Source organism: Caretta caretta, chromosome 7, assembly GCF_965140235.1.
Source record: "Caretta caretta isolate rCarCar2 chromosome 7, rCarCar1.hap1, whole genome shotgun sequence".
Classification (NCBI taxonomy): domain Eukaryota; kingdom Metazoa; phylum Chordata; order Testudines; family Cheloniidae; genus Caretta; species Caretta caretta.
The window spans coordinates 35,266,766-35,282,553 of record NC_134212.1 but is presented as its reverse complement, the minus strand read 5'-3'; the positions used below and the strand labels follow the sequence as shown (position 1 = coordinate 35,282,553).

Below are 15,788 nucleotides of genomic sequence, written 5' to 3'. Positions count from 1 at the left end.
TGGCTTCTGGTTGCAGTTTGAGGTGTTTGAAATTGATCTGTAAAGCTGTGCATAGCTTGTGTCCTTACTGAAGCCAACAATTTCCTTATGTACTGTCCCAGCAGTCAAGCTCAGCTAGGGCACACTGACACACATATCTAGGACTACTCAACTCTGGAAACAATCACTAGCACTGCTCCAACAGAGCCAGCTGACCATTGGGGTACAGTGGCAGGTTCCCCTTTGTTCTCAAGAAGTTACTTAAGGAGTGTAGAGAGGTTTTTTTTTCCACCCTGTATCCCTTGCAGAATGCAAAAGGATAAGAGGCTAAATTAAAATATACACACACAGTCCCTAGTGGTTAGAAAGTGATTTCCAAAGTCAAGGGACCCTCATCGAGAACACAAAGCCTGCAGCCCCTTATGTAAAAATAGGGCTCCTGTTCAACTGCTTCTCCTGACTATGTAGCTCTATCACAAAGAGAGGGAGACCTATCATGGGATGGTAGAGGTAGATCATGGAAGAGAACATTGATATCATGCTCATAATAAGGAGGCCCCAGCTGTCTGGGCACCAGAGAAGGGGTTTCTTTTTAAAAATAGATATATTGCTATAGATATATATATCTAAACTCTTTATACTGCAGATTGTAATAGAAGTGATTTTAGAGTTGAAATGTAATCTTTGGAGTATGTGTGTTTACAAGTACTGTATTTTCTTTATAAAAGCTCAACAGATTGCAAGTTTCACACTGCCACAAAGCACTTGGCCTACAACAATTCTCATGGAAGGGCACGGAACAGAAACAATTCTTCTAGGATGTGGATCAAACTTGAAACTATATTCAATTTTTGGGACTCAATTAGAAGCTTTCCAGCATCACAACAATACAATCACTTCAATATGGGTGGTATGTGCCTCAACTGTTTAATACTAATTTTTTTTGCATTGTTTACTGTACTTTAACTACAGTATTTTATTTTAAATTGGAAGGATTCTTTTCATGTTGTCACATCATCTTTGGATCTCTCACTCCGTGTTTACACATGGAAAAAAGTAAACAAAATCTCTTCACTGACAAGTCGCTATTACTTACTAGGGGGAACCCACAGATGGTCAAGGTAAGAAAGCTCAATTGGTAACTAGATAAACCTAGCAAGTTGTGATATAAATCAAGCCTTTGTTTATTATATGATTAATTTTCTTCCACTTACAAAAACATGTGAATAACTCAATACATTGAAAGCTGAACTGACATTGGCAATTGACATGAGGCAGATTTTCTTTGAAGACAGCAGCAGTGCCCCCCATCAAACTAAAATGACCTTTTTAGGAATAAATTACCCTGCTGTTCAAACAGCTGTGGAAGATACATCACCTTCAGTCATTCAAGCCTTTTTATATGTAAAAAAATTTCTAGTGAACTGAGCATGTGGTTCTTGTATAGTATTCTTTTGTAAAGTCAATTTCTGCTGTAAACCATCTGTCAAAGTCACACCTTTATTTTTCAGTAAGTTGTATCTATGTTTTGAGAAGCTGCAGTGTAATGGAGTTTAAATTCCAGGCAGAGCTTATGCAACATACTGCCAAGGCAATATTCAGGCTCTCCTCCTGCCACACTCTGAAAGTTTAGGGTACCTAAGTGCTTTGGGCTGCTAGATTAAAATAATATTGTTTTTAAAGTTTAAACACATTAATTGTAAAACTAGCTCCTTGTTAAAAGGTTTTCAATTTAACTTGTTCTGTTCACAATTTTTCCCGCAACAGGGGCTTTACAGATGTGGCCTGTGACAACATCAGCATCGTAGGTGTGGTAGCTGAAAGTGACGAAACAAGTATTTTAAGAGCATATTCCTTTAACCTGTAAATGGAGAAACATTTAATAGTCCTTCATTTTAGCTGCAGTTGTGGGTGTTTCTTAGCTAGAGGTGTTCCCTTTGAGCAATATACTGTGATAAGCTTTGTGAACACCCCCCTTTGAATAGAAGAGATGCTGATGAGCACCATGAAGCTAGGTCCCCTCACTCAGAAACCATCAGCTGTGGGGTCAAGTAAAAGCCTGTGTGGTAGCCATAAAAATAATGCTACCACCACGTAGCATATATACTGAAGTTTAACCACAATGTCTAGAGATCATACCTAAGCTGTACTTCATCTAGTACAATTGTGGAATAAAAATAGTCCTTTAAAATACACTAATTTCAGTGATGCCATGGCTATTTATATTATAGCCTTTAGAATGCAGTATCTCAATAAGTAAACTTCACTTTCCATTATGAAAATTTAGGTACACTTACCCTAAATAAAGAGTCATACAACAGTTTGAAATTTATTGGCTCTGCAGCAAAGTACAATTAGGCTCATAGGAAATACTCAATACATGCTTTAATGCAAAAAAATAGAGGAAGGAAACAATTCTTGGTCAGTATAGTGTGGTTCAGTGCAACATCTCCTGGCATGGTGTTTTATCCAGAAGATGTATGATACTCTGTCAAGTACTGAAGTACATACTAACTACCCCTAAGTAACATAGGAGACATCTTTTCCACACCTGCAAGATTTAGACCAACATGAAGTCTTGAAAAAAGTACATAACTCTGCTATACATTTATATTGCAATGGTGTAGTCACAGAACAGTTTGTTCTTTCACACATCTACAGGAAAGGACCCCTATACTTCCTTCCATTGCTTGTGATTCATTCAACATTATTTGTTTTTAAGCTGGCTGCAAGTCTGCCCTTAAGAAAACCATTTTAGATGTTTAATCATGGATAAAGAGTTTTAAAGCTTGATTTTATTCATCTTATAGAAAATCTGAGTTGTCATTAGGAACCTGAGACTTTCATAAGCATTGAGTACTTTAAGAGGTACATCCCTCACTTCTAATATCATTAAAAGTCACCTGAATCAATATACCTTAACTCTCTCATTCAGTGCTGGAAAATCTTAGCTAATCTTGAAAGGCAGGAGAGAGAGACTCTTACCATATTACATCACTCACTTTTACTAAAAGAGCAAATAGTGTGTTCATTTGTCCTCAAAAGCAACACTATACTGCTACAACCTTGAGGTTAGTACTGTACATGGGTTGTCAGAATGAGTCTGTTGCTGCCACACTTACTTTCATTAAAACTTATGATCAAATATGTTTGGCTTACACCAGTTTTTTCTTCACATATCAAAGCTGCAGAAGTTTAGACTGAGCCAAAATGGTCCTGTTGTAATAATAAAGCCCTAAGAAAGGCAGCAGGTTGTATAGTTAACTCCTTGTGAGCAAAATCCCTGCCCTAAAACTATGCAACCTACTACCTCTTCCTAGGAGCCCACTGTTTCTTCTGCAGTTCTTCTATTTAGCAGCTGCACTGTGAACTCAGCTGTTAACTTTTATTGCAGTTTCTTTTGACTTTGTTTTCAGACATACATATACTGTGACTTTTACATTCATTTATATTTCCAGATAACCTCAGCTTTATTTCACTATATTTGGTAATAAGTCAGGAATGGTGGATCAGTTACAGAAGTTGTCTCTAGACTAAAAACCTTGATGACTGATAATTAAGGTGAATCTGAAGCAGTATAAGTCCACTACCACTTGTTCAGTCAGAACAGCCCCTAAAATTAATCACTTATCAGGTAGCTCCTTCTCCCACACAATAAACAAGTCAGGGTTTAACCATTTTAGGCAGTGAAAGAACAAGTTTGAGCCTATGCCATTTAAAAAATAAAATGTAACCAGCTCAGATTTATTGGGTAAAGAAAACCTTCTGGGGCTCATAATCCACCAGGATGGTTAAAACAGGCATCAGGGGATCATAGCCATCCTACACTCTGATGGGGATTACCCTCCCATTTAGTAAGGTGCAAAGAAAAAGTGGAGAACCACTAACTGAATCTCACTCCCTAGCCTTGGGGTGGGGGAGAAGAAGTGGAGAGAGACAGTGAAATGTTTATACAAGATAGTACTGCTGAAGTCATTTTCTCACAAATCAGTTTACAGGCTACATGCTATCAGGGCACCCATGAATTTTGAAACTTGTGTGTGACTGTCTGACCACTTTAAGTCAAGATTAGTAATGTAACAGAACACATTTGAAAGACCATTTGTATATAAACACATCACTCACCTTTGAAAAAAAATTCAGCACAGTAGCAAAATCCAATGTTAGGGTGTGCCACATTAGCATTTAGTGCTATAAATCCAGCCACTCAAATCACCTGAAAGTCCACTCACCAACTGTAAACTCAGGATGCTCAACTAGCATGCAAAGGAACTGCAGATTTTTTTTTACTCCTCGGGGAAGGCAATAGATTGTATAGTTATCTCCTGAACAGGGTAAAATAACTACCCTACAACTATACAATCTACTACCTCACTCCAATAGAGAAATTTGTACTTAACAGTCCTAGTTTCAGGAAATATAGCTTAGCTGCACAGCTATTCAGCTTTGAACAAGTTGTATCTTATGGCACCAATTACCACTACTAGTATTTTGCTTAATTAGAAATGCAAGTTTTAGTTTTTAAATTACCCCATGCAATATACAGTTAAGATGAAATCTATTCTTCCATACCTGTGTTTCTCCCCTAAAGAGAATTAAAAAAAAAATATCTAACTTGAAAATCAGAATGGTAAAGAAACTGACTTTCCTGGGATAAACAAATCCAGACATACATATCAACTCTGCTATGCTACAGAAATGTATTTCCTCTGCCCACAAGCCCTTTGACCTAGAGAAGGTCTGAAGAACTGGACAATAAACTTTAAAGCAAAAGATCTGACATTGCTGATTTTCTGCTGCTTTAGGAAAGACAGTAGATTGTATAGTTATCTCCCAGTTGTGGGTATGACCCTAAAACTATACAACCTACTACCTCATCCCACAGTGCAGGCATCTTCTTAGTTCAGATGTAGAGGGAATGTTGTTTTACTAAAGACAAGTTAGCTACAAGACAGCATCTATATTATACATAACAGTTTACCAGAGAGAAAGTTTCCCCATGCAACAAGTTACTTAGAAAGATTTTGATCTCAGACTTTTTTAAAAATTATACCAACCATTGGGGCTCTCAAGACTTCACCACTGGATAGACAGCAAGATGCAGAGCAAGAAAGGTATCTAAAACTCAATTTTCTTTTAAAAATGGGTTAAATTACAATCTTCTTCCATAGATGTAATCTCAAATCTGAAAGTAGAACAAAGACAGTATCAGAAATCTTACATACAGACCTACATCACTTATTCCTCTTGTGAATTAACAGTAACAGTGAAACCTAAATACCATGGCTTTCTTCAGCCAATGTTTCTAGTTGTACCAGTGTAAGGGCTTAATGCCTATAAACTAGACCAAATACAAAATGTAATACCATGAACTACCAGTGTTTTAAACTGATTTAGCGTATGGCAGTTAAATGCTAACTTTAAATCTAACAGTACAAAAGTGCTACTTTGCAGTGTATCAGTCAGCAAATTGTTACCACAGATCTTAGATTAACTTCTTGGGGGCAGAGACTACCTTGATGTACAGCATGCAGCACAATACTGCTTTGATCCTGATTGGGCCCCTCTAGGCTCTACAATATGAATTCAACTTGTTTCTCCAAAAGCAACTTAAAATGTACTTAACTTTTAAAAAAGTTAACAAGATGTACTAATTCAGTCGGATGTAAATTTAAAGGCAGTTTCCACACTAGCATCCGATGAAGTGAGCTGAAGCTCACGAAAGCTTATGCTCAAATAGTCTCTAAAGTGCCACAAGTACTCCTTTTCTTTTTACTAGCACTTCAGTTGACTATGATCCTGAACAGGGCGGGGTGGGGACGGGACCTAAATCTAAGCGTGGGCCAGGCAGATACGTATGATTTAGAATCCACTCCTTGGCAAAGGTAGCTTGAAAACAGGGAATGGGGGAGGAAAGCTGATTTATACTTGGAAAAATAATTAACAGCCTGAAATAAGTATTTAGCAGTGAAGCTTTCTAAACAGTTCAAATACTATGCATGTACTAGATTTTCTTCACAATTCTACTTTAAGATTCTCAGACAAGTCTTCAAACTAAGCCTTAATACAACCAGTGATCCAGTGCATTTACACACAAACGGATGACATTATTCCTCCATGAACAGCAAACAAAAGCAAAAAAATGTTTCCAAAATTCTTCAATTCTGTACCTTCATTTGTACAAAATACTGACAATGAATTTTAGTGGATTGCTTTTAAGATTCTGCCATGGATTAGCATAAACCCCAGACCTGCTTTCATGAACCTTATGCCTATCATAATTTAATTTTTTTAAGTATTCATTGCACAGATGGGCATAAGCTGTTGGTCCTAATTCCCAAAACAGAAATAAATTTGAACAGTAGCATTGGAACAAGATCAGAAGCTATTATACAGATTTGGCACAACCTTATTTAGATTAGCTCAGGGTAGGCAAAGATCCTGGAGTCAGATGTGAAATAAAAAAAATACGTGCAGAAAGACTAAAAATCTTTTCATGAGATTCTTTGCTTTTCCATATGAGTTTTCACTAGCAAAGCAGAGAGCTGTGCAAAGGTAACTCATATCCAAGACACAGAGTCTGCTGATGCCTTCTCTGTGCAGTGCGGTGAACTATGTCAGATTAAGCCAAACAGGTGTAAGCCAAAGCTGTTCCTCTATCACTCACTGAGACAGTGAATCCAGTGGGTTTAATGAAATCCAAGATGCATAACAAATCTGCAAAAGCACAGGTCTAAATTTCTACACTACACCCTTAAAATCCAAAGTTATTTATAGTTTTAAATGTGTCTAAAATTGTCTGTAACAAGTGTTTACATGGCAGCAACATAGCATACCAAAAACACAAAGTATAAAGACAGTAAAACTGCATTACTAGAAGCCCATTGCTCTAACTCTCATACATAAAGTAGACTGTTTTTGGAAGTTTATATTGTAAATGTTGTTGAAACCAGTGTGGCTTTTTCATAATTTTGAATTACAGAGGTTAAGACAACATATTGGAAACCATAAAAAGCATGCAAGGCTCTGCCTTAGTTTTACTTCTGAAGCTACAAAATTCCCATATTAACTTGTTACAAGAAATTGGGAGGCTGTAAATCATTTCCCCTCTCCATCACCTTTTCCATCACTAGACCAGCTTGCTGTTCCTCAATATACAAGTGCCTGTAGTTGCTTTCAACTCAATGTAAGAAAACACATTTCCCCCATACAGGCACTTTTTGGTATTAAGTTTAAGAGCAGACAAACCATACCTGAACAAGGATGTAATGAAATTAAACTCTACTAACCCTGTTTTATCTTTCTAATATAGTACTTTTATAGTGCTTATAGGGTCTTAAAACATTTTAATGAAATCTCAAATACCAGTCTGAGTACGTTCAGTCCTCATTTTACCAATGAGGAAAATGTCACTGGTCATCATACAGCACGCCAGAGTGGGAAGCAGACTCAGTGTGACACCAGGTCTTATAGTCTGTCCATCAGATTATGCTTAAAGATAATGGCTGTTGATTACATGCTGCAATAACTAGATGGTCAGGCTACCATCACTCATTTTCTTCACTGTTTTGAGCTATAAATTTAATCCAACATCTCTCAGTGCTCACTTCCATCCGAATGGAAAAAGCATCCTATGTTTGTTACATTATCCAGTTGTGAAAATAAATATGCATCACTCAAGATATTGAAGTCCATTTTTTCAAAATGATTGAAAATGGGTTTCTGCGGCCTTTAAATCTTAATAAAGTTTATTCTTAATGAAAAAAACCTGTCTTTTGGACTATAATTTATAAACAGGTATCTGAAGTTATTTAAAGGATTTCTCTGCTTTCTAGAAGCCCAGCACCTTTTAATCCTCTGATGGGTGAAGTTGTGGATTAATTCTCAGTTTTTATTCCAAAAAAGTTTCTATAAATTCCAATTTCTTTTTCCTAGGGAGAAACTTAGAATTTACTATTCCTGACTGGAACTACTGTGGTATTTTTATAGAGCAGTGCAATACAGAATTGATGACTTCCTCTTCCCCGAACTAGATGAAAGAATTAAATAGAGAATTTTTGTATTTTGGAAGTTTAGCAAACATAACTTCCAGAAAATGACCACATTTTAAAATATCTCAAGAAGTTTTATAGCAGATGTCTTTATGTATGTTTATAAAATGTAGGCAGACTAAGAACCCACTGGAACAAAATTAAAGTTCTAAAAAAAGAATAATCAGGTGTTTGGAATTTCAATTTGTATTTTTACAGTTAGTGGTTACCTCAGCTTGAGATGCACAAGTAGTAAATGCCTACAGTACAAGCAGTCACACCTGTAAGTTTTGCATTCTACAGTCAACTAGTGATTGTCACATTTAGTTATAGTATATCTTAAATTCATTGAAATAAGTGAAATGCAAGTTCCACATGTCTTAATCTTCAACTACAGAAGTGAAGAAGTATGGTACTGTACTGAATAAGCAAGATAAAATTGATTCATTTATATTTTCATATAGGACCAACAGGGTGCAAAGGGCAAGTTTACTGCTCATTACTCTGCTCCAATGGGAGTTGTCTGTGGTCACCAGGTGCTGCTTCTCCCCTGCATACAACTTCACCAGGTGGTGATCCAGGACCATCTACCAAAGTACCAGACCTCCCCATTCCAGCTGCAGTAGTCGGCAGAAATGAATTCAGGGCATCCTAGTCTCCACCAGACTAGCAGGATTCCCTATAGAGGACAGAGGTCTAAGCTTCCAATCTGGGCTTTAATTTCAGTCCCAAATCTCCTGTAGAGAAGTAGCAGCTCTACAGTACATTACAACCTCAGAATTAAACACCAGAGTTATGAACTGACCAGTCACCCACACTCCTCATTTGCACACTTCTGGTTCCAATCAGGCAGAAGCAGAGGGAGGGAAAAGCAAATACAATGCAGTACACTGTGTTAAATGTAAACAACTAAAAAATAAAGGGAAAACTGCATTTTTCTTCTGCATAGTACAGTTTCAAAGCAGTATTAAGTCAATGTTCAGTTGTAAGCTTGAAAGAACCCTAACGTTTTGTTCCTTTACTAACATTTCAGAGTAATGAACAGCCTCCATTCCCAAGGTGTTCATAGCTACAGTAGAACCCGAGTTGGGCTACCTACAAATCCAGCCACTCTTCCCAATGCTGCTGGGACTCATTTGTACACCAGGTCCCACCTGACTACCTTCAGATTGCTTCTGTTATTATTGGGTCTTTTTCTTTTTTTTTTTTTTTTTAAACGTGATCATCATTCTGCAACTATTTTTCACTGAGCTTTCAGAATGCATTTAAAATTCTAATACACTATAATATACTGACTAACCTGTGTGGGGAATTGTTCATGACCATTATGAGACTTGCTAAAATGTGTAGGCTTAAGTTTTAAAAAGATGAATTATTTGCTTATATGTTATTTCTCTTTTGTTTGATCTGTGTCTTACTACATTACAACATAAGACACAAATAGCTCATGCCCACTAACACATTCTCCAACTGTGAAAGAAGGGAAACTGGCCCCAGGAAATGGTTGCTAGTGGATTTTCGTCTATTACAATTCTGGAGATGACAAGGTATACAAATTTGCAAGAAAAAATTCTAGTGAAGTTCCATTTCATCTTATCTAGGTCCTTGGAATGGTGACACTGTTCTGTTTCCATATTCAATTTTCAGCTCAGGAGTAGCAGTTACTAAAGATGACTGAGCAGTCGTTGTAGGAGCTTACCAGCAAACTATAAAAACCCGTTAGCTGTGAGACGGATACAGCTTTAATACACTACAAAATGACAGACTATTCTGATCCAAATTTTCTCTAAAGGCAAAGGAATAAAAATTTTAACTCTGCAAGACAGCACACAACCAGTTGTAGGCAACCTGTTAAAGTACAAGTTTCTCAATTTAAATCAAAGCTCCAATACGTTTTTTTTTTTTTTTTTGGAAAATACAAAGGAGAAAACTGAAGATTCTAAGCATAGTGGGAAAATTTTCAATAACTTTTTAAAATTTAAATTTTTATTTGCAGGGTGCTAGTTCTTTACTTTCATCCCATTTTATAGTCAAACTACTGAAGTAGAGGGTTTTTTTACTTGTTTAATGATTTTTCTTCTTATAAATTTTAAACTTAAAATGGTCATCTATACTAAACACATGTCTAGGGTCACTAATATCCTCACTGTAAAAGCATCAGAAACAAACAAAATCAGCAAGTAGCCCCAGCTAAATTTGCAGCTACTCCACCTTCTGATACAGTATATTGAACTTCCACAAATCAAGAAAGCTAAAATGCCCCAACAAGGATATACTTTATCAGAGTTTGCAATTTGAAATTAAGGGGACTTAGGCAATGAAGGGTGCAATTTTCAGAGCACAACTATGGGCTTTCGTGCCTAAACTTAGGCTTGCTTTTTTTTTAAATGTACTGAAAGTCTAAACTTTGTTAACACAGACCATTTTGCTTTGTAGGAACAGAGTTTACGCCATTAGGAGAAGAACTGAATAAAAATAGTTTTAGCCCTCAATAATCCAAACATACTTAACTTTAAGCCTGAATAGTCCCACTAAAGACAACTGGACTATACATGGTGAATATAGTTATGTATTTACTTCAGTGTTTACAAGATCAGAACAATAATTTTCACTTTTTTGCTGTAGTTAATTTTGTACTACTCAAAATACTCTGCAACTACTGGCTCCTTACAATATTTATAATGTAGCATATGAATTTTAAATTTCAATAGCACAAGTTTTCAAATGGATTTACAAAGCCTAAATCTGATTTAAATCAATGGTTCAAAGTGACTGTATCAAAGCATTTTACATTACTTCTAATTTCAGTAAATGATTGCAAACAGGAATATCAGATATTGAGGTCTGTGTTTTTAAGAACTGAGGGGTACCTGCCAAGAGTACTAGACATGTTTGGAGATAAAAGATTTACAAAAACAAAATTAGAAAGTGACTACTGCCTACTGTCACCAACAAACTTTAAAAAGCTGTTAACTTCAGTGTATTACTTCTAGGGTAGTAAACAATCTGCTATAGATTGTTATAGTAAACAGCATGCTATAGATCAAATCTCTTCAGACAAGATGATACATTAACATAAATATCGGTAATAACTTAATGTACAAGTGATAGTGCTATGGTCAGAGAAGTACACAACACACCCTGATGCCCAAATATTTGCTTAGTTTACTTAAAGACAATATAATCGAGATTTGAACAACGAATCTTGGAGTCCTGCCTTCTAATCAAACAGCTCTGCCAGTAACTTGCTGTGTAACTTTCAAGTCATTTAATCTGTATTTCATTTTACCATCTGTAAAACAGATGCAAGTGTTTACCTTCCTCCAGAGGTTGAAACCGTTTTACATACATGAAGGGCCTTGAAGCCATAGATTTGTCAAGCAACATAACAGTAAGCCTGCAAGCAGCAATCTAGTTTTATCTGCTGTATCAAAGTCACCAGCTACTCCTAACTCCAAGACCATAAACTACTGAAGGTAGGTTATGTGTACAGCAGAAAAACCAATTAGATATCAGGTTGAGCATGCAGTGCTGATGCTGGAACAAACATTTTAATCTGGAAACAAAAATGTTTGACATAACTGAAATAAAAGTATAGAACAAAGCACTGTTTCTTCTGACTACAACCACTCCGAACTGTTGCCCAATTTTTACATAAACATTGCTGATCTCACTATCTTTTCGAATCAACTGCTCTAGTAATACAGTCTTCCACTGAAGATTGCCATTTCCTTTTTTAGTTAGCTGAAGAACTACAGCATTCTGAATGACTGTATTTCACAGAACAATTAGAGTGCCAGTTATTTATTTCCCCTGAAATGTCTGTTTCATAATGCATGTGTTTCCATTATGATATTATGTACTCCCAGGATGGGGAATGTTTACTTTATCATATCAAGTATCAATTGTTTACTTCTGATATTTAATTCCCCACCTGATATGCTTTTCAGAGGGTGGCTTATTAAGAGAGAAATTTAATAAAAGGAAAAGCATAAGTTGGACTTATGCCTGAATCAAAATTAAGGTGTCATTCTTTTAAAAGACAATGTAACAAGATGTCCACATGCATCCTTGTTTTCCTACTTCATTCCCTTGTGTTTTTCTGTGAGGATTAACACCCGAGACAAATAGTTGATTTGTTCCCATTAACAGAGCAGTTGTCTCACTCCTATGTTAATTTCAGGTGTCAATATAAACTGATTAAAGGACTGAATAATTAAAGGTTTAACAAACTGTGGGTTTGAATAGAGACTGGGAGTGGCTGGGTCATTACACATATTGACTATTTCTCCATGTTAAGTATCCTCACACCTTCTTAAAAAGAACAGGAGTACTTGTGGCACCTTAGAGACTAACAAATTTATTAGAGCATAAGCTTTCGTGGGCTACAGCCCACTTCATCAGATGCATGCAGTGGAAAATACAATAGGATGATTTTATATACACAGAAAATAAAACAATGTGTGTTACCATACACACTGTAACGAGAGTGATCCAAAGAAGTGAGCTGTAGCTCACGAAAGCTTATGCTCAAATAAACTGGTTAGTCTCTAAGGTGCCACAAGTACTCCTTTTCAGTTAAGGTGAGTTATTACCAGCAGGAGAGGAAAAAAACCTTTTGTAGTGATAATCAAGATGGGCCTTTTCCAGCTGTTGACAAGAACGTGTGAGGTACAGTACGGGGGAAAATAAACATGGGGAAATAGTTTCACTTTGTGTAATGACACATCCACTTCCAGTCTTTATTCAAGCCTAATTTAATGCTGTCCAGTTTGCAAATTAATTCCAATTCAGCAGTCACTCGTTGGAGTCTGATTTTGAAGTTTTTTTGTTGTAATATTGTGACTTTTAGGTCTGTAATCGAATGACCAGAGAGACTGAAGTGTTCTCCGACTCGTTTTTGAATGTTATAATTCTTGATATCTGATTTGTGTCCATTTATTCTTTTACATAGAGATTGTCCGGTTTGGCCAATGTACATGGCAGAGGGGCACCTTCTTGTCAACTGTCTAAATGGGCCATCTTGATTTTCACTACAAAAGTTTTTTTCCTCCTGCTGATAATAGCTCATCTTAATTAGCCTCTTACTCCACCTTTTAATGTTCTCTGTTATCTCCTTACTATATGTTCCATTCTATGCATCCGATGAAGTGGACTGTAGCCCTCAAATTTGTTAATCTCTACGGTGCCACAAGTACTCCTGTTCTTTTTGCGGATACAGACTAACACGGCTGCTACTCTGATTCTCTGGAGACTATAGCTAAACAAGCCTACACTGAAATTAAAGCCTACACCATCAATATATAAAATGTTATGACAAACAGATCAAGCCAAATTTGATTATAGGAACCATTTATTAGAGACCTGTTAAAGTGAAGTCCCATTTACTAAAAACTCTGGATTTTTTCCTATATCTTGGGGTTTTAAGATACATTCACCTCTACTGTAAAGAATTAGAAGTTCAATAAAAATAAAATCATTAAATGCTTTCTGAAGTACAAAAAAAAAGGTAATTCTGATCAACAAATGCTATCTCAAACCCCCAGCAGAATTTGATCCTATTTTTCCATGATCAATTTTATTCTTTAGGCACTAAATGTACATTTATATCCTAGTTAGATTCTTCTAAAAAAAAGATCTAACTAGCAAATTTTTAGCATTTTATTTATTTCTCATGATACTTCCTGGGTAAGAGCAAATCTTTCTAATAGATCTAAGAATATAATTTTTAGAGAGAAATGAGTTATAAATGGGGGTAAGTGACTATGATGACCTTGAGTCAGAGGGAATTAGTTTACACTTACTATAGATTAAAAAACCTTAGAGACAGTTGAAGATTAAGCAGTGCAAGAAAATCATTAGTAGTATATTAATAGCATACACCACAACTTTAAGGATTTTATAGTAATACAAGGTAATGGCAAGACCTACTTGGGTACAATGTTGTTTTGCGCTCTAGCCTTTAACAGACTAAAATTTAACTGACAACTACTAGCCAGGATGAAAGTTAACCTGTGCCACCGCAGCTCCTGCAACAGCTACATAATATTTATGTATTTAAATGTGAATCAGTCAACTTCTTTTTTAACAACACAATTTAGTCTCTCTCTGACTTTACCTTTCTCTCCTACTAGCTTCACAGATGCATAGAGTCCAAGATCCGAAGGGACTTTTGTGATCATGTAGTCTGACTCCCTGTTAGTTGCAGGCTATAGAATTTCCCCTGCAAAAATTCCTAGAGTATTTTTTTTTTTTAAATCCAATCTTGATTTAAAAATTGCCAGTAATGGAGAATCCATCACAACCCTTGGTAAATATTTTCTACTTTTAAATTACCCTCACTGTTACTTCCAGTCAGAATTTATCTAGCTTCAACTTCCAGTATTGGTGTTATATATAACTTTTTCTGTAGACTGAAAAGTCCATCATCAAGTATTTATTCTTGATGTAGATATTTACAGATTAATCAAGTCAATTTCCACACTATCCCACCCTCAGTTAAAAAACAGAAACAAAAATTCGATACTCCATTTGCCTCTCTGAATTTATCCTCATCAGCATTTCCACCAACCTACTCATACACAGGGCTTCCAAAATTTATTAGACACCTATTTACCAAAAGACAATTAAAATGAAGAGTCCAATTTTCAAGTACAGTATCCAGGTGAAGAACCAAGCTCCCACTATCTGGTCCCTGAATTCCCACCAGTGTACTTCCTCAGTACTCTGCTCCTAGGCTCAATATTTTGTAGCCTCTGGGCAATAGGTGTCTGATAAACTTGAAACTCTGCCTTCCCCCAGCTGCAGAAAAGGAAAAAGGAACATTAGTACATTTATCAGTCTTATAATTGCAGATCACACATGTCATTGTCATCAGTTAACACTTGCTCCTGAATAAATCAGAATTACATTGGCAGCTCTTCTCTCTACAGCTGAACATAATCCAAACGTTTGTTTTATGAAAATTACAGCAGCCAGTATAAGTACTAGATTGCATGATAAGCACTGGTAACTATATTACAGCAATACATAACACAACTGATTATTCCCAATCTAGAATGTATTATCATCCCTATCTGTGTTAGATAGAAGCAGCTATGCATAATAGCTGCAACCTAGACATACTTCAAAATGCTAGTGCTTAAATATACAACACAAGCGCCTTGCACTTTGCACTTTATTAAGCATGGAATTCATTCTGCAAACAGAAACACCTTTTTTTCTTCAAGGAGCCTTTACTTACTCCACCAGGTCTGTTTTAAAGCCGGGTCACAGTTGTCAATACTCTGCAGGTCGTAGCAGCAGTTTCAAAGCTTCAAACGTTTTTGGTCAAATCTGTTGAAGCCGAACCAAGAGATAAAGCGCATTAACAGTCCGTTACCTGTTCAAAGGGCACTGCAGCGTGAAAACCTTCGGTGAAGTGAGTTACATTCGCTTCCCCAATCACTTCATCTCATCCGGGCTTATTAGCTGCGAACTGCCCATCCCACCCACAGCATCCTCCTGCCGCACCACAGCCGCCTGACGCTTGCGACTTCGGCCAAGGGCACCGGGGATGCCGGGTTTCCCGGCGGCCCCGCAGAGCAGCGGGAGCTGGGGCTCACCTGCCTCCCCGCGCCATTAAGGAGGCATAACTGAGAGTCTCCCCGAGAAGGGCCGGCAGCCGAGCGGGGGTGGGCGGCTCACGCCACCGATCGCTCCGGTCCGGCCGCTGAGGAATCAGTGGCTCCTCTTGTCCGGAGGGTTTCGGGGGGAAGAGAGCACCCCTCCCCGCCAAGG

The 15,788-nt window shown here is 37.0% G+C and overlaps 1 protein-coding gene and 1 long non-coding RNA gene across 2 annotated transcripts in view; one reads left to right on the top strand and one right to left on the bottom strand.

Moving 5' to 3' along the window:
- FBXW12 (F-box and WD repeat domain containing 12) overlaps window positions 1–3,124 on the top strand; it is a 19,009-nt gene extending 15,885 nt beyond the window's left edge. Inside the window, exons 8-10 of the mRNA XM_048856899.2 lie at window positions 708–889; window positions 973–1,100; window positions 1,747–3,124. Of these exons, the coding sequence (XP_048712856.2) occupies window positions 708–889; window positions 973–1,100; window positions 1,747–1,846 (410 nt within the window). The 3' untranslated portion in view covers window positions 1,847–3,124. The remainder of the gene's footprint in view (window positions 1–707; window positions 890–972; window positions 1,101–1,746) is intronic.
- Window positions 2,285–15,788, bottom strand: LOC142072732 (uncharacterized). The gene is made up of 2 exons (XR_012669271.1): window positions 15,391–15,788; window positions 2,285–5,164 (listed from the first exon to the last, which is right to left on the bottom strand). It is a non-coding gene; the product is annotated as an uncharacterized LOC142072732 (long non-coding RNA).